General features: G+C 40.8%; 1 protein-coding gene across 7 annotated transcripts in view; it reads right to left on the reverse strand.

The window, feature by feature from the left end:
- The window catches only part of Fhit (fragile histidine triad gene), a 1,611,970-nt gene that overhangs the window by 19,909 nt on the left and 1,572,095 nt on the right, over nucleotides 1–19,966 (reverse strand). For all 7 annotated transcript variants that reach the window (XM_030247649.1, XM_011244732.3, XM_006517924.1 and 4 more), the window contains one exon: nucleotides 3,413–3,511. In XM_030247649.1, coding sequence (XP_030103509.1) covers nucleotides 3,413–3,511 — 99 coding nt within the window. The remainder of the gene's footprint in view (nucleotides 1–3,412; nucleotides 3,512–19,966) is intronic.

Here is a 19,966-nt window from a genome sequence, read left to right on the forward strand (position 1 = left end):
AACAACTAACGCCAGAGATTACCAGATGGCGAAAGGCAAACATAAAAATCTTACTAACAGAAACCAAGACTGTTCACCATCATCAAAACCCAGCACTCCCACCTCAGCGAGTCCTGGATACCCCAACACAAGATTCGTATTTAAAATCATATCTCATGATGATGGTAGAGGATTTTAAGAAGGAAATTAATAACTCACTTAAAGAAGTACAGGAGAACACAACTAAACAGGTAGAAGGCCTTAAAGAGGAAGCACAAAAATCCCTTAAAGAATTACATGAAAACACTGCTAAACAAGTAGAAGGCTTTAAAGAAGAAACACAAAAATCCCTTAAAGAATTACAGGAAAACACAACCAAACAGGTGATGGAATTGAACAAAACCATCCAAGATCTAAAAAGGGAAGGAGAAACAATAAAGAAAACCCAAAGGAGGAGAGGCCCTTGATCTTGCAAAGATTATATGCCCAATACAGGGGAATACCAGGGCCAAGATGAGGGAGTGGGTGGGTTGGAGAGCAGGGTCGGGGGAGGGTATAAGTGACTTTTGGGATAGCATTTGAAATATAAATGAAGAAAATATCTAATAAAAATTGAAAAAAAAAGAAAATGAAAAGGCCAATATCTAATAAACAAAGGGACTAATTTAAGGACTATATGTCTTCAGGGAGGTATATTTAGTTCCTTTGTATTGCAAGGTGCAGCAGTCCTCTTGGTAAAACTTGAAGACCGACTATTTAATACAGGGGTTACTGTATTTTTTCTAGTCTCAGTACCTATATCAGGTTTCCCAACAGGCCATTTATTTAGTCTGAACAAAAGCCCATTAAAGAGAGATGCAAGTTTTAGTTAATTAAATCAATGAATAGGCATGGTGCCCAATGGTTTGTATGACTGCCTAGGACAAATGTCTTTCTGGGAAGAGTTGCCAGTTAAATGAATTCACTTAGAAGATAGGTAAATTCAGGACTTGGTGCAGAAGCAGGTAACAATCATGTAAGAATCTTGGGTTAGAAGTTAAAATCTTAATGCATATATATGACCCATTCTGATGTAGACCCTTATAATTCCACAAAGACCTCTGCAAAATTCTAGACCTTCCTCGCCTCTACTTCAAAACACCCATTGTGTAGGAAGCCAGAAAAACAATTTCAGCCTAATAAATTGAACCTCGAGATGTGGGACCCTCATTTCATCTGGGCATTCCAAAGTGATCCACCAGACTTCTGAAGAGAAATTGAATAGAAAGCAGTGTTTGGTCTATCCCAAAGGCTGGTGTTTATTACCAAACCTTCTCTTCAGACAGAATATAAGGTGAACAGAGGGAAAGGTTAAAAATAAAACACAAGCAATAGCTTCTGCTACACTTCACTGTGTTCCTTCAGGCAAAGGACCTCTGACTCGGTGCATGCATGACATAATGAACTGAGCTTTGCAGTGCTTGGCTGCAGCAGCATGCTTGAGCTGAGGGGCAGGAGGACAGAGAGAAAACAGAGACCACCTGTAGGGCTACACAAGGGAACTGTAATGGCTGCGACCACCATGGCCTACTGAGGATGCCAAGTATCCTTTGCTTCATGACCATCCTACCATTGGCCTTGGAAAATTGCTTGCTGCACACATCAAAAATTTACACAGAATTTTGTAGGAAAAGAAATAGAAAAAATCTGAAGCATTCAAAAATCACAGAAAGAGAAAAACAGGTAAATGCTCTTATAGACAATCTTGACTGATTTCTGAATTTCTTCCCTTAACCCTTGAGCAATCCTCCCTCTCAGCTCATACATTACTTTGTTCCATCTCTGGACACTTTTTGTGATGGAGGAAAGTACCTGGACACACTTGGAGGGAGACCTTAGTGTGCTCTTTCTAGCCTGACATTATCCCAAACTTTATGTACAGGCAACAGGACACTAGAGGGGAAGGCCCTCTGGGTCACTGAGCAATTAAAGTATTTTAAAAGGAAGTCTGAGGAGAGATTGGCCAACTGATACACATGTCTTTGAACTGCTTTGCATTTCATATCAAAACAGTATACAACAGTTTTCTTTTCACCTGCAGGGGATTCGGTCCAAGACCCCCAGTGGATGCCTCAAACCAGGAATAGTGCCAAGTTCTCTAAATAATTTGTTCTGTATATATACTAGAAGTTAATTTATGACGTATAATGAGAGATCTGCAATGAAGTAAGCAATTATAACAATACACAGTAGCAAGAGTTACGTGAACAAACTCGAAATTCCAGAGAGGCTGATGTTACACAGATGGCCCAGAAAGGTTTGCCACTCTCCTCATAGAGCCTATAGTTTCCCAGCTCTCTAGCTTGCTTGCTCGCTGTGATGTGTTCTCCTTATTATAAGTTACCCCTATCTCTACCACTCACCATAGACTCCTGGTCCAGTTTGTTATTCCAGGACACAAGACCCTGGAAATCTTTTGACTTTCCCTCCAGATTCCTGGCCATTCCTACAGTGTTAAGATGTGGGTAAGTCCCATATGGGTCAAGGGGTTTCCTCAGTTTTCATGTTTTTTGTTTTTGTTTTTGTTTTTCATCCCCTTTGGGAGACTTGGTGTTGCCATGTATCTATCCTCCTTCCCAGCCATTGCTTTTGCTTTTCTGAGACCCATCATGTTACCGGATATTTGAACCTGTTTCTAGTTAGGGTGTGGCTCAGTCTTTAGCACACACCTTTAATCCCTCTAGCTGGAATACAGTCTCTCACCTTTAGTCACAAACAATGAAGCTAAAGTTAGTTTGTAGAAGAAAGCACCCATGTTCGAAAGTGATGTCTAATTGAGCTACAGAAAAAGTGATGAATCAGAGAAAGATTTGACAAAATAGGATATGTCCAACTCTCAAGAGAAAGGAAAGGGAAGCTACTTAGGGAGAGACAGACAGTACAGGAAAAGAGAGTCCAGTGCAGGAATACAGTAGAGTTTGTAGAGAGGACAGTAGAGTTGAGAGGAGAGGAGAGCAGCACAGAGAGGGAGAAGGAGGGCGTTTTATCAGGAGAGTTTTATAGAGACAGGTTTAAAAGAGAACAAGCTTGACACAGGAAAAGGCAGGATAATCCAGAGAATGAGATGGAGCAGAAGATTAGGAATAATTGCTAGAGTTACTTTGAGACCAAGCAGAGCAATTAAGAGGCCTAGACAAAAGCCAGAATGAATCAGTCAGCTTGGAGAGGAGTTTGAGCCAGAAGAGCGTTGTTGAACCAGCCGGCCAGAGTTCAGAGAGGACTAGAAAGGGCGAGCTTACTCAGCAGCAAGCCTCAGAAGCTGAAAACATTCTAGGCCTAGATAAGACTGTACCGAGGCTAGAAGCTTCGAGGACTAGGCCGAGGTTAGCAGAAAGAGGCAGTAAGACACTACTCACTACAGCAGGAGAATAAAAGGTACTTTGACAATGTTTACCTGAAAGTAGACCCGCAGAGCCTCCGCCTCTGCAGCCATCTCCTTCTCAGATCTCCAAAAGGCTGGCGAGTCCTCTTCTTCTCTGTCATGTTTCTGGAGCTTTGGAGAAAGAAAATGTAATAGGCTTATTAAAGAGTCCGTGAGATTGTGTTTTAATAACATTGGGGGAGAGAGGAAGAGTGAAAATAGTTTGCAAATTAGAGGCCTGTAGGTGTATCTTAATTACATTAATTGCCCAATTTCGAAAATAAAGAGTTTCGCATAAGATTTGACATTTCTTGCTTCTCCAATAGAATAACAAGGCTGGGCTGTACTGGAGCCGCTGCTGCTGTATGCTTGCCTGATAAGCCTGTGACAGACTGAGGCTGAGTAAAGTGGGAGCTTGGTGAGGATGGTGTCCCACCATCCACCACAGCCTCCATGCCTCTTTCTGTTTGTCAGGCACCGTTCTGTTATTGATTTCCTTGACTGCAGTTATGCCTTGTCTCCAGCCATCCTTCCTGGACATCCTTCATTCTGGCCTACAGTTTACCTACCATTCATTCTCTCTGGTTTTCATTGTATTGTATGAGCTCCAAGGAGTTAGAAACACTGTGGCTGGAAGAAACTTAGAAGCTAGACACTCATTTGCCTAAACTGTGAATGAATTCATTTTCCATTATCAGATCTTTTTTTCTAGTTTCTTTTAAGAAGTGGCAGCATTGTGAATCCAAGTGCACCGGCTATAATGGAAACTATGAGAAAACAGTACAGAATATTAACAACTTAGTTAATTAAGTTCCTTTTTAGAGCATTCTGTGTGTGTGTGTCTCTGTGTATAAGCATATATAATACATATCCACATATATTTACAAATGGTATGCATATATATATTTACAAGCATGTCTATGTGTAAGATTTCTGTATCTAGTGAACACATGTCAATTCTATCAGAGAGCAGGTTTTCAGTTGAATTTAATCTCCTATTATATTTCAGTTTTATTATCGAACCTTTCCTTCCTGTGGCTATATGAGTGCAGTAGTAATCTATAGATGAGGCTTGTTCACAGGTGCAGTCTAGCGATTTGTATTATGTAGACTTGAATTGTTGAATAGTGCAGCCAATGGTGGCCAACACTTCTAATGTGGGGTGGGGGCAGTGTCTCTGCTGATCATTATTTCACACATAACCCTTACAGCTTCCCATTGGTAGGCAGACACTATCTAACTCCATCTGCCCTGGAGGAAATTAATTTACTTACCCAGGTAGATAATGCTAGGTGCCAGCATTTTCCCTAACCAGTCCTTAATCTTGGAGAATCTACACAATTCCATAGTTACTGTCTACACTTCAGTGCATATATTCTCACCTTGAACATGAACTTTGAAAGTAACTTTGTGAGCTCAGCAAAACATTCAGACTGAAAGAGTAACATAGGAACATGACAAGCTGATCACTGGGAATCATGGTAAAATGAACAGGGAGAATCACTCCACACACTTGTCCTCTGACCTTCACACGCATATGTGGATCTACTAACCCCACCTACATACAATATACACAATACTAATAAAAATTTCCAACTAAAATAGCAATATTCATTTTCTTGAACCCCCAATACCTCATCCTACTTCAGGGATTCCACCTTGGCAGCCTATAGCAGACAAAGAATTTCTCCCATTTGTCTCAGAGCAACTTTGATGTGGAAGACAACATAGTATGGGAAAGATACCCTCGCTCTCCAGCAGGGCTATATTTCCACACTGAGCAAGTCTGAGCCTAAATGAGGTTCATTAGCATAGAACTAGGCCACAAATATCTTTATGAGGGTCATGGATCTTCCTTTCAGAATTTGGCTGCCAGCACACTGGTTTTCCATTTTGCCACACAGATTTAATTCTTCTTAGTGGAAGAAAAGTACATTAAGAAGTCATTTTCTTGCTCGTAGAAGCAGATATGACACAGTTGCTATGGGCAAGTCAAATGGGATTGCTATTCTACCCAAGAACTAATTTTCATTTTGCTACTACCTTTAGGTCTGTTATAAATCCATCTTCTAACAGTTTGATGGGGGAGACAAGGAGCTAGAGAACATGGCATTCCCACTGTGGCATTGCCACAGGAAGACACAGAAATCAAGCTTAAAGCAGACTTGTCAACACAGACCATACTAGCTGATGCCAAATAATTTAGAACATTAATGCTTCCTGGTTTATTAGGCACCCTCTGTTGGTATCATATGCCTTACAGATGGCAGCGCTTAGACGTTATTTCCAGGAACTAAAGAACCAATAGCACAAACTAAACATGTTTCGGAAGTTCTGTTGGACATGACTATTATTAATAAAACTTTTGAAGACTCTGGTTGAAAGCTTGTGGTTTTCTGAAAAAAAACAGCTAAAGCCTGCATTACCAGTGGACTTGCTAGAGACACACCTTAAAAGACACACCAAGGATTCTGACTCAATGTTTAGAGAATTTGAAAAGAAAAAAAAAAAAAAAAACTAAACTTTTAAAGGAAAGAGGGCAATGTATATAGATAAGGGCTCTTATACGAACAGAAGCATGGCTGGTAACTTGTATCCATGGTTACAGCAGCTTTTCGTAGGGTACCAAAATCTAGAGTTGTTTAAGTCTTAGATATAAAATTCATATATTTGCATATAACCTTTGCATATAATCTGACGTACGTTCCCTCTTGCAAATTATCTACAAATCCCAATACTGCACAAATGATGTGAAAATAGTCATTCTGCTTGTGGTGAGTAGAGATGCCATTTGTTTTTTGCTATTTTTGATCAGTGGTTGCTTGAATCCGCAGATAACAACCAAGGACCTGTATTGCATCTGTCCTTTGTAAATCCCATTGGAGAGTGCTTTACTTTTGTTTACTGTAAGTCAATGGGGCATCTGGAAGGCAAGATTTGTCTAAGTACCTTGATGATGCTAACTTGTGCAGGAGGCTGCAGTCTCTATAGGAACTAGGAGGCTTGGGACAACCTGGGAGGAAAAGACTTGTGCATTACAAGAGCCATGATGGAAACTAAAAAAATATAAACCTGCAGAAGTTTGTGAAAAGTATCTGAGGCAATCTAAGAATGTGGCCACAGAAATCTGTTGCCAGACTAACAAATAGGAACTCCATGATCTTAAGCAATAGATTACCCAAAAGGCAGATTTGCCTTGTGTGAGCCATAGTAGGGAAGTTTCATTTGTAGACGAATTTCCAGATTAGGCTGCTAGAAGGGAAAGTCAATGCCTAATTAACTATCATACCCAATGTCCTATCTGTCCTTCCAGTGCCAAGAACCAGTGTTCTCTCCTGTAGTCAAAGGCACCCACCCAGGGAAGACAGGCACTAAATGGTTGGTTTCTAGTACTATACGATTACCAAATGGACAGAGCTGGGTGGATGTCACCTAGATTTCACAAAGAAATGGTCTTATCATAGCCAGGCGTACGTTTAATCCCTGAACTTAGTATGTGGGGTGGGGGGAAAAACCAGAAAAGTTATAGGAAAGAGGATATTATTTAAGGAGTATCTAACAAGGGTTCCCCAGGAATGGCCCCTATAGACTCAGATGTCTGAATGCTTGGCCATAGGAAGTGACACTATTAGAAGGTGTGGCCTTATTGGAGGAAACGTGTCATTGTAGGGGCAGGCTTGGAGTTCTCCTATGCTCAAGCTACACCCAGTATGGAACACAGTCTCTTTCTGCTGCCTGCTGATTAAGATCTAGAACTCTTGGCTCCTCCAGCACTATGTCTGCCTGCATGCTGCCATGCTTTCTGCAATGAGGATAATGGACTAAGCCTTGGAAACTGTAAACCAGTCCCAATTAAATGTCATTTATAAGAGTTGCCATGGTCACAATCTCATTTCACAGCAATAAAACCCTAAGACTATGGTTTAACAGTCTATGTTAATAGTCTAAGTCTATGGTTTAACAGTTTCAAAGACAAATTCCTCTACCTCTGTTACCCTTTTTGTAAAAGGAAAGCTCGGAAAGACTTGTCAACAGTGCCTGGCACAGAAAGTACTTGTTACTGTTGGCTGTTGCCACTGTTGTTTATTATCAGTGTTAGGCTAGACACACTGTCCTCACAAGTGACCACTGACCACCTTAGCAAGTTGCTAAGTTGCTTAGCAAGTCTTCCAAGAATAAGATACCTCCTTTGATGGCTCCTTAGTGGCATCCATGTTGTGGCCTTATTGACCTCACCAAGTACACAAAGTTATAGTCAGAGCTGAAGGCCCTGTTCATTAATTCTAATGGCATATGTCTAAAACAGAACCTAGATCCTTCGGTTCTATAACTGGTCACAGTAATCTCTAGCTTCCTAGTTGTTACAAGGTGGAAGTAGGGTATTAGCAATAAGCAAATCAGCATCCAAGAGTGAAAATACATGGAAAGATCAAAGGCAGTCCAAACTCTCATTAGAGCACAGTTGCCATGTTTGGTACATTCATCATTAGTAAGACATTTATTTAATTGTTTGATGTAGCAACATTTCACAAATAATCTAGGGCCATATTTATACTAAAATGTGTGTGTGTGTGTGTGTGTGTGTGTGTGTGTGTGTGTGTGTGTGTGTGTACAGGCATATATGTATCCTTTTTTTATACACATGGGAAAGCCTGGTGGTCAATGCCAGATATCTTCTGTTATCACTGTATTGTCTAATAGTGTCTCACTGGATTTGAAGCTCGCTGATTCAACTACACTGGCTCACTAGACGAGATGCTGGAATCTGAGAGTACAGAGGCACATCTTTTGCCCTGGGTGTTGGGGACCAAATTCAATCTACATGCTTATATATCAGACACTTTACTCACAGCCATTTTTCCAGCCCTATGTGTTTTTAATGTCCAAAATCAAAATTTAAAAGGGCTTCCATATTTGATCTGGTAACTCACCTTAGAAAGTTGCTATAGGAAGACTGTGAGCTGCAGCTAATAATCTGGTTGTCCCTGAATTAGCTGTGGACCAATGTGGGGGCAGGTTGATCAAACATATCAAATTCAAGAATAGCATGATGTACCTTTATTGCCACTATTATTACTGTAATGTGTCCTATACAAATCATGAGCACCGTTGTAATTCTATAGTGCACTGGTCACAAGATGTACACTTCTTCACATTTCAACATCTCTGAGACCAAAATGTAATCTGTTGTCAAGAGTGTTGCAGTTTGCTTGTCAGGGTTTTTATTCCTTAGTGGTACATGGCATAGCAGCACTTCTGACTGCACTAGGATTTGATATACTGGAGTGCTCCATCTCTATCTTAAGTCCCAGAAGCTAAACGTGACTCAGCTTCTGTGACAGTGCTCACATCACGGCTCTTTTCTTTCTGATGCCATAAAAGTTGAAATTCCTCACAGGTGCTTCATTATTTGATGGAAGGTCTGTAGCAAAGTGACAAAGTTTGCAAAAACTTGAACCAAGGACTTTATTCCTGTTCAACACACCAAAGTATGTGATGGCTCCTCCAAGGGAGCTCTGGTTCTATAAAACTTTTGAAAAGAGATTTTTAAAAAATGTATCTGTAGTCATCTCACTTGATCTGCTTGAAATGATTCTCCGGGCAGGAAGTGTTAAGAGGATTTCTGCTAGAAGTGCTGATCTGTGTGGATTCTGACATGCTCCCCCCCCTGCACATCGAGTGTGTTATCACAAGGATATGGGGAAGTGATTAATTCCCCCATGGGATGCTCAAGCTGTCTTGGCTATTGATGCTTCTCTAGTTCTGTAATGGAATACAGTAGGAGAAATGATTCCCAGTCGTTTGAATGTATTGTAGAATGTGGGACTAACCTGGAATAGATGGCAAGCTGCCTTCAAAAGGGAGAAAACCAATTCAATGTGTTCCTTAAAGAGCAAGTATCTGAGGAGAAACCTGGCCGCACTTATAAAGGGATATATTAAAAAAAATAAAGGGATATATTTTATTATTATCAGTTTTATAGAGCAAAATACAGACAAAAGAGCTTAAATAAACATTTCTATGGGTGAATGTTTCTGTTTTTGTAAGGTAAGGTCAGTAAATTATTGAATGGAAAAGAATTAAATAGGACAGTTAAGTTCATCTTTCATCTTTAAAGATGATTCTCTTGATATTGCTCTCAACTGCTTTATCAGGCACACATTTATTCCAGGCTCTGGACTCAGTTTTATGAGTGATAGCTTGATATTTAAGCTGAAAATCCTTGTCTTCTGGAGTCTTATTCAATAAGGCAGGCAGATTCATGCATGCATCATGGAATAAGAGTTGGAATGATGGATATGGACTGGAAGTCCCATCCAAATGTTCTTGGAAAAGGAGATTAGTTCTCTAGATTGAAGATCAGAGTTTTGTTGCAGGAAGTATTAAAAAAGTCATCTCTCCATCTCTCCTGCCCTGCCTGTCCATGTTCCCACTCCAGTGGCAGACCAAAACACTATGCCCTCGTGGGATTCTGCTTGGTGTGTTCTCATGCTGAGCTACTCTCTCCCAGTTTGAGAGTTTATCTCACTTTCATGAAATGCCCCCCACACTCACAATCAGCCATTTCAACACCTAGTTACCCAGTATAAACAGGACTCTTAAAGCTTAATTATCCAATCAGATTTATATAACAATAAGATCACAATTTACAAAATGCCAATACAATAATTTCAGAACCAATTGATAAAGATAAAGCTTTAACCCAATTATTCTAACCTTGTAAAAAGCTTAGCTACTTGTGGCTGTTTAAGACCACATGGGATCAGGATCATTTTCTTGCTTGTCTGCCTCCATGTTGGCTTCTCTCCTTCTCCCCTCTTGCAACCTCTCTATTTCTCTCTGTCCCCCAAACTCCTAGCTCCACCTCCTTTTCCCTGTACAATCACAGGCCTGCCACTACCCTAATGTGGTTGGACAGAGAAAATCCTGCAATAGAGTTTGTATTTAAACATCACAGATTTGGAATGGGTTTAATACCTTGTATGAGAAAGGGTTTCTATGAGCAACGAAAATGCTGTCTGTGTGTGCTATCTGAGCCAGGTCTCCTATATCATGTGTCATCATCAGCTAACCACAGCAGCTTTCTTATGTGGTATGGGCAGCTTCTAACCAGGACCTGACTATCCCAAGAGTTTAAAGGTAGGACACACATGTCAGAGGTCCAGAAGATGGTCCCCAGTTCTACACATGCATACTACAAATACCTTTGAATCTGTGGGCTAGGGGGTGTGCTCAGTGCTTTAAAGCACATTTTGCTTTTGCAGAGGACCTGGGTTCAATTCCCAGCAGTCACATGGTGGTTCTCAACCATTTGTAACATCATCTGTAGGAGATTTGAACCCTCTTCTGTCCTCTGTGTGTGTGTAGGACACGTGGTTCATAGACATATATGCAGGCAAAATGTTCATACAAACAAAGTAATAAAATAATTTTTTAAAATAAGCATTATCTAACTTTCAATTCTAGTCTTCTTACTTATGTTTTAGGCTCTACTAACTGATGGAGGAAAAAGTCTTAATGAGTGTCAATATGTTCCCAATGTAGCACCAACATGACTTCTGAAACAGTGGGAGAAGCCATCCAGAATGTCACCGTATCTGCCACAAGATTGTTTTCTTTAGATCATTTTCAATTATGGCAAATTATTGAGGTCTCTGTGCAGGGCACTTACTGAAGTTGAAAACAGGAGTTAATTTGAAAAATGTATTACCAAAACGTAGATATGCTTAGTGTGGGTTTTAGTTTGTGTGCAGAGTTAGTAGGTCCTATAGAGTTACAAGCAGAGAGGTGAAAAGACAGAGTAACTTTCCCTAAGGAATGACTGGAAGATGAGGTAGAGGGGATAAGTTATGGTAGCTGGCATATGAGAACAATGAGAGATGGGATAGGGGTATGTGGAGCTTGGGTTCCTTATAACTTAACATGGTCATGAGCCATGAGCTTAGCATTTCCTTATAGATAGCTGTTCTGTCCTGGCACTTGTCCATAAAGTACAAGCATCCTGGTTCCCTTACAGAAACTGCCCTGAACCTGTGTGAACATCTTTCTCTTCCTGCCTCAAGCTGTTCTGCCTGTATCCAGTCAAACAATGGCCAAAGTCCTCAAGAAACCATGCCCCATCTTCCCCTGACACTAAGATGCAGTGTACTATCCACAATGATTCCTTATGTCTTGCTTAACCCTATCACCTCTGCCTTCTCTCAGCACTTTGTGTGGTGAACAAGGAATAGTTTTTCTGAGTGCTGAGCAAACTTGCCAATATTTGCACTGTCTTTGTGACCTGACAAATGATCTTTTGTGTCTTGCTTTGCTTTGTGACAGGATCTTACTATGTAGTTCTAGTTCATCCTCCTGCCTTGGACTCCTCTACAAATGGGTTACAGGTGAGACCACCAAGCCCTGCTCAGTCCTTGCCCTACCCCGGGGTTGTTGCTTGTTGCTTCTCTTTCCTTTGAACCCTTGAGCTCTTCAAATATTTGTTCAATAAAACAATGCATTCGCTGATACCTTTCTACTTAGATGATGAATCTCATAGACATAGATGAATCTCATAGTGGTCTCTACTCACTAAAGGCATGCCAAAGCCAGTTATTTGACAGGTTATAGAGAAATTCAGGATGTCATCAGAGCACCCATCATTTTATTAGTTGCCAAAGATTTAATTTAACCATAACATGCTTGAAATAATTTCCATGTGTAAGTATTGCCTACAGAGCCAGAATGCTGAATCAGCTCCTCTATTAATTAGTGTCATCCCTCTTTTCAGAAGTATAGAGTGTTGATGTTTAAGAATTTGTAACCTCCAAAGTTTTTATCAATGAGAAAAACCACAGAATTGGAAAATAATTATGCCAAACCACTGTACTATATAACAGAATCCAATTGCTTATCCAATTATATATTAAAGTATCACATTGTTGAACCAATTACCAAAGCGGCATATGAGACATGAGCTCTGGACTAGATATTTCTCAGCTAACTGTGAACACTATGACAATATAGAACGTAGCCATAAAACCTGTGCAAACAAGAGTGGCTCTTTCAGGTTACTCACATGCCATCAGAAAACTGCCTTAAACAACTTACACTAGATTGTGCAGTTACCCCTAAAAACTGTGTTAGAGGGAGTCAAACAAACATCAAAAATGTCTCCTGGTCCTGAGCAGAGCTGGTTTCAACTGAAACATCAGAGGCACATGTCAGGAGAATAATCTCCATAGCTATGCTGAGATGTATATATGACAAAATTTCAAGGGCCCTGCTGTGATGCTTGCAAAATTTCTTACAGCATATCAGGGCTGAAAGCCCAGAGCTTCGCTGTGAGGGTTGAGAATCATCAGCATACACAGGATGAAGTATGGCTTGCCATATTTTTAGGATCCCCTCACTGTTAAATTCTTCCACATAGAGCCTTATGTTTGTAGGACCATGACTGACTCATATAAGAGATGAGCTGGCTGTTCCCATCATAGTGAGAGCCTGCCTACTAGAGTTTGGTCAAAAGATCAATTTCTTCCATTAGCAGGTCTTTGCTCTTCAAATAATTATAGACCACTGACAAGTTTCACTTTAGTAAAAATCTTCTACTCTCACTTCTACACTTATGGCAGAAATGGATTAGCCACAGTAATGTCCCTCTTTGTATCCTTGCCACCTCACCAGTCTGACAGCAGCAGCCTTTCCAGAAGCCACCCACCCAATGTGTCACTAATCTGCTGTTTCCTTCCCAACATACTACCCAACTTCACCATTCCCATTTTCCTGATGAACCTCAAGTCAGCTAGGAACATAATTCGTTCAGCCCTTGCCATGGCTATTTTGGAACGGTGTTGTTGCTGTTTGTTTGTTCATTTTAAAGTTTGCTGGCTCCCACTAGACCACTGAACCCTTGCTAATCTCTGGAGAATTTTGATTTGGTCAACACTTTTGTACACATGGGCTGCACAGCAGCATGGAAAACACAGGCACAGTTGCAGAAAGAGAGATTCAAGCTGGACCCAAAGTCCAGCTTGAGCCCCTCTCATCTGAGGGGTAAATTGCAACACAGGGCAGCTCCCAGGAAGTAATCATGGACTGTTGATGGATGTCTCACCCCAGGCTCCTTTGCGGCTGAGCTCTACTGGCTTTCCAGAAGGTGGGAAATTTGTGAACTGACAGGGACTAGAGATTTCTACCAGTTTGATTTCCTCAGGCCTCCTGCTTCTAAAAACATGCTCACTGAGAAATGAAATGAAACTCTTTCTAAAAGCGGTATCTGCCATGGCACAACTCCGGAGAAGGAAGCGTTTATTCAAAAAGCAATTTCTTTGGCCAGTTTTGTTCTATAAGCCTTTTCCCCCTGTGTTTCAGATATTGGTGTTTGAGCAAGAGTGTGTTCTCCTTTAATCCTGGAGTGATGTCAACCTTCAGTACTTAGCACAGGGGGTGGAAGAGGCAGAGGGCCAATTTCTGCCTCCTTTTGAATCTCCTGAACACTTTGTTTCATATTTGCTCAGCCACATATGGATTAGTTTTCAAAGGCACCTCACAGGGTCTTTGGAAGCATGCTCCCTAGGCAAGATAACTAGCTCCTAAGAGGGTGGAATGTCTGCCCTACAGGAAGCTAAGCCAACACACAGCCAAGAAAGGCAGGCAAGCTCACAACAAATAATTCGTGTAGACACAGCCTCAGATGTTTTCTGAATCCAATCTTCTAAGCAGCATCAACTGTGTTCTCGAGATAAAACACATTTGGAAAAGCGGGCCCAGATGGGGCTTCGCTCACTCCTGTTCCTATGCATTTGATGCTCGTTCTTTGCTGAATCCACTCCATTATTCAACAAATATTATTATGCTGGTTCATAGTATTTCACAATCCAATAATAAGCAGTTTAGACAGCTCTTAGCACCAATGAGAGGCTGTAGGCAGGCAACAAACAAGTACGATCATCCCTTATTCTCTCATGAAGAGTTCAGAACATGGTTCACCTCAATATGATATGAAAATCTGTACTTTAGAGATGATGTGGTTTTTGTGTACGACTTTTATATACTGTTATGTATACTCTCAACCATTCCTTGGTTAATTAAAACACTTAATGCAATATGAATACCAGAGAAATATTTGATTTCTAGTACTCTTTCCGCAATAGGAAAAAGAAGGGGAAAAGCCTATACTTGAGTTCATGATACTCAAGCATGTCGCTTCCATGAAAAAGAACAAGGGAGAATGACATTAGGCAAGTGTGGTTTTCAAAAGGTGCTTTGGGGACAGGGACCACAAAGCTGAGAGAGAAGACAAATTACCAAGTGCAGAGCTGTGAGGAAGGAGGGTGATGCCGTGCTGACTGCTTACCGGGCAAGTGGCCAGTGAAGGGAGCACAGAGAAAAAGTCCTAAACAGAAGGCAAAGGACAAGCATGTGAGCCACAAGTGGCAGAGAGAACAGGGACTGAACAGTTTATCTTAGTCAGCCTCCTCCCATGTCTGCAGAAGACAGAGTCAGGCAGTAGCAGTAATCCCAGATCCAGGGAGCTGAAGGTGGAGGGGACAGATGAGAGCAGTTGTACCCAGTGTCACCTCCAGTCATGGGCAGTGCCACTAATTGGATATACTTTACTTTCTGGACCTTCCTTCCTCCTGTTAATGCACACAGAAGTAGATGACAAGAGAGCAGTCTGCACAAGGGATGCCTCCTCAAGGCCAGAAGAACACAGGGGGCTTGGCAAACATCCCACTGAATGCCTGTTGCATGTTCCTCAAAGCTACAAGAGCCACACCAGCAGCAACCAGCCTGAGGCTGGCACTAGGACCCACAACTTGATAGTTGAAAAAATGACTAACATAAAACCTCTCTTTTCACAACTCAGCTGGACTGGTCATTAGTCTTCCTTCTATAAGAATAGGGTTCTGCCCCATATGACAAAGCCACGCCCTCTGAAACTGTTCCTCGCCCACTGGAAGTCACTGTCTCTGATGCCTACAAATCTATTAATTTCTCACTTGAGCTGTCCCAGAGCCCTTCAAAGAACCTGGCCTGTGTGAGTGAGTTGTATAAACACTAGGAGCCAGCCTTTCCCAAATGCCTTTCTAGTTCCTTTAAAACCCTTCTCTAATGAAGACATAAAGCCCCAACTGCGGCCGGAACCCTGAGCTGACCATGCATGACAGCAGATCTTTCTCACCAAGGATTTAAGTGCATTTCTCCCCTTTTAGCCAGAATATTTAAAAGAAACCAAGCTTTCCTTGCTATTGGTTCAACTGTTCATTTTATATCCCCTATAACTGTTCACAACCCAGAACCAACACATGCCACAGAGATAGAAGGCAACTGAAACTCCCCCCACGGCTCCCTCTCTCCTTTTCTCTGTCTGTCTCTGTCTGTCTCTCTGACTCTGTCTCTGTCTCTCTGTCTCTCTCTCTCTGTGTCTCTTACACACACACACGCAGGCACACACACACACACACACACACACACACACAATTTTACCACTGTGAAATTTTAAAATGCAGTAGCAGGGTTGTGACAATTTTGAAATATCATTCTAGAAAAACAAACAAACAAACAAACAAACCCTCACCTCTCTCAGCTTCCTACTGTGAATCCCATGCCTCCAATTTTATTACTGAGAATTCTCAAGAGACATGTGTTATTCCTGATCCAGCTGAAAATATTATTGTTGGGAATTGGTGAGTGAAAAATTCATCAAAAGCTTACAGGATACTTAATCTTTTAATTAATCTCACCTTTATTCTACTCAAAGTTTAAACGAGTTTTAAAAGGACAAAAGGTAAAAATGCTTTGAAATAAATTCTTATAATTTCTATTTAAAGGGCCAGACATAAATATGTGAGAAATGCTTGTTCCTAAGATCAGAGTTTGACCTTGCAATTGACTTAAGGCATTCTGAACCAAATAATTGCAGCATTTGAGTCCTCTCTGCCACATTGCTTTTGAGGGTGCTGCTGACGACATCCTGTGAAGCTTGCCGGACAGGTGTGAGGATGGCAATGTGCTCTGTCACTCTTCAGTTGTGTTAGGATTGCACTCTGTAACATGCACGCAGGTTAGAAATGGTTCACTGGAGCAGAGGAATAAAGACTCACATATCAGGAGACTAGGCTATTATAAAGCAAGAAAAACTAATAGTCAATAGTGACACAAAGCCCATATCCAAACCTTCCCCTTCTCAGCTCTTGGTCCTAAGGGTTAATATAAAAATATCATCTTCAGCTGTTGGTGAATTTAAGTTATAACTACACTTGTTCATACTGTAGGAGGATATGAACCCATATGGTCACTCTGACATTAATGGTAAATGTATACATGTGATAAGCCTCTTCATAAACTACTTTGAAACTACTGTTCAATATTAACATCAGATAGCCTATAATCCACCAATTTCACAACCAGGAATATACCTAATAGAAATTACTGCATACATTTAAGACATGTATGAAAATATTCAATATCTAATTAAAATAACATGGGCAAGCCAGCCACATGGCTCATCAGGTAAAGATACCTGCTTCTAAGGTTAATGATAGAAATTCAATCCCCACAACTCATATGGTGGAAGGAGAGAATCAACTCCCATGTGTCCTCTGACATCCATGTGCCTGTACATACATACACAGAGAAAAATCTAAATGAATAAAAATAAGTTTAAAAGTGTTTAACTAGGGGCATGCAAAGCATTGATTCCCATTAGCAGAGATAAAGAGTGTGATATATTCAAATATATAGAATATTAATATAAAGTATTATAAAGTTAGCAAACCAAATATCTGATAGTGACATATAACCTATACAGACAAATCTTAACATAACATTTAGGAAATATTAATAGTTCTTCAAAGAAAAGATACAACATGATCCTTATTTTGTATGAAGTTAAAAATAAATATGCCTGAAACTATATTAAAATTACAAAAGGAATACAGAGCTGTGCTCATGAGAGGCAGGGTGGAGGATAACACAATGTTTGAGGAAAAAAAAGATTAGAACTTTGGAATTATTATTTGCTTAGATGTAGAACATCTACAAATATATTTTTCTTTTAGGCATGGGATTACAGGTACCCACTAGTGATTAAAAAGTTAGTAGACTACAGAACAGACTCTGAAGGGAACCAAAAGTGAGCGTTTATGGGCCCCAGGAGAGAGTGTAAGGCTTCAGGACAAAAATCTGTTCCCATTACAAGAACCTCCATGGGATGTAGTACACATACATTCTTTGTCGCGGTGACAACTCTGCAGGTCAGTCTTGGCTTAGACACCTGGAATCCATTGTCCCTTTTCTAAATGTTCCATGACTTCTATTTTGAATAGAACACTCCACACAGGGCGCTGTCCTTAATAAAAACTTCTCTGTCATAAAAGTTTTATGTCTGTGAGATATTCACCACCATGCTCTCTGTTCTACAATTTTGCTTTAGGTCCTATTTCTGAAGCAGAGGACCCCTAGTCTAGATGTTAATAACACGCTGCAATCACAAAATAATTTCATGCACTTTACACATTTGATAACCTTTGAGTCCACTTGTTTACGTTGATTTCTAAACTAAGACTGTACTCTGAAGGTTCCGTAAATCTGATCGCTATTTGCATAGAAAACAGGCACAGGGTATTGAAAGAGCAATTCATTGCCAAGCTATTTTGACATCAGCAATAATGGATTCCAGTTCATCGACATTAGACAGAAGCCTGGTAGCCAAAGTGTTAGTCCAAATCTGCAAGTACTCCTAATTGGTTATCAGATTGTGGCTAACCTGATGCCAAAATCAAATATTCTCAGGTTGGGCAAACTGATTTTTGGCATTCCAGAGGCAAAAAAAGCCCAGTGATTAACTGTCCTTTCACTTGGCAAATGGTTAGTTTGGCCTTTGAGTGCACAGACAACCCATCTACTTACAAAAGAAGTTAAATGCAGGACTGGGTCTTTCAGCCAAAAGGCAGCAAAATCACCAGCAGTAAATGGTGCTCTATGGAAAATGGCCTGCTGTTCTGGCTAAGGGAGAAGTGTCCTTGGTCCGGTTCTGAGTCCTTTCTCTAGAGAAGTGAACATCAAAGGGTTGTCGCTTGCTCCAGAATAATATGGCATGACTATGTTGTTCTTTTTTTATTGCAATTAATAGAGCACCTGCTTTATACCTGCTACTGTGCTGGGTGCCAGATCCACTGTGCTGCTACAAGAAAGATGGTTTGGGGTTTCTCTTACTGTCATAAAACAACATGACCAAAGCAATGTGGAGAGGAAAGGGCTTAGGTGGCTTTCAGATAACTGTCCATCATCAGAAGAAACACAGGCAGGACAGGAACCTGTTGACAGGAACTAAAGCAGAGACCATGGTCGAATGCTTTGTAATGGCTTTCCCCCAGGATTCACCCAGTTTACTCTTGGGCCACCCAAAACCATGTGTTCCAGGGTGACATCACCCACACCACACCAGGCCAAGCCTTGCCGCATCAGTCATTAATCAAGAAAACAGAGTTGACTACAGGTCAGTTTATTGGAAACATTTTCTCAACTAAGGTTCACCTCTTCTCACATGACCCTGGCTTGTGTCAAGTCTCCAGCCTCCAGTTTGAACTAACTGCCCCATGGTGCTTAAATCTTCCTTTTCAGATGATGAAGTAAAGGTAGAGAGATATCACCTTATACTATGTGTTTGAACTATAGCATGGTGCTTCTATATTCTGCTGGGTTTTTTTTTTAACAATACCTAACATTTTCTAAGCATTCATGATAGAGTGAAATATCGCTAGTGAAGCACTTTTAAATGAATTAGTTGCCTAAATAAAGCATGTATGCATCTATATAAGGATCTGCACACATGTGTGCAGCTATATGTACAGAGACTATAAGTGTGTCAGATGCTCTCCTTTGCTGTGTCACCTTTTCCTTAGGCATGCAAGCAAATGTCCACTTACTCCACATGGTAACTAACAAGCAGACCAAAGTTCAATTAGACCAGAGTCCAACTTGGTAAGACCAGTGGCTTTATTGAGTTTGTTAACAGAGATCACATGAAAGGTCACAGGCGTGTGGATAACACTGGAAAAGCTGTAGCATCCCAATCTTACCCTATCATGGTTGGAAACCTCATGGAAGTTATACCACTGGGTCCCACTTTTAATTAACCCTTTCCTTTTTGTTTACTTGGGCACCAGCAAAGAGCTTGCAGCGAGGGAAAGGGTGGAAGAGTAGCATCTGGGATCTCAGAAAAGATCTCCCTCCTTCATCTATCAAGAAGTGTCAATAGCTCCAATACTGTTACAGTAGGCATTGCTACCATTCTGTTGTTCTGCTCTTGTTGCCATGGCTACCAGAGGTAAAGCCTAAGATGGCAATATGTAATGTCTAGAGGAAAGAGTAACCATGCACTATCCTGTATCACTCTCTACCTATTTCTTTATGGTAAGGTCTTTCTCTGAACCTGGGATCTATGTTTTCTCAGCTAGGCTAGGAGGTGCAGAACCCCAGTGAACTTCCTATCCCTGTATCCCTGGTATCTGGCATTACAGGTATATTTGTTGTTGGGTGCTAAAGTTTGACCTCCAGCCCTCATAACTATACAGCAAATGCATTTAACCACATGAATAACAC

This window comes from Mus musculus, chromosome 14 (genome assembly GCF_000001635.26).
Source record: "Mus musculus strain C57BL/6J chromosome 14, GRCm38.p6 C57BL/6J".
Taxonomy (NCBI): domain Eukaryota; kingdom Metazoa; phylum Chordata; class Mammalia; order Rodentia; family Muridae; genus Mus; species Mus musculus.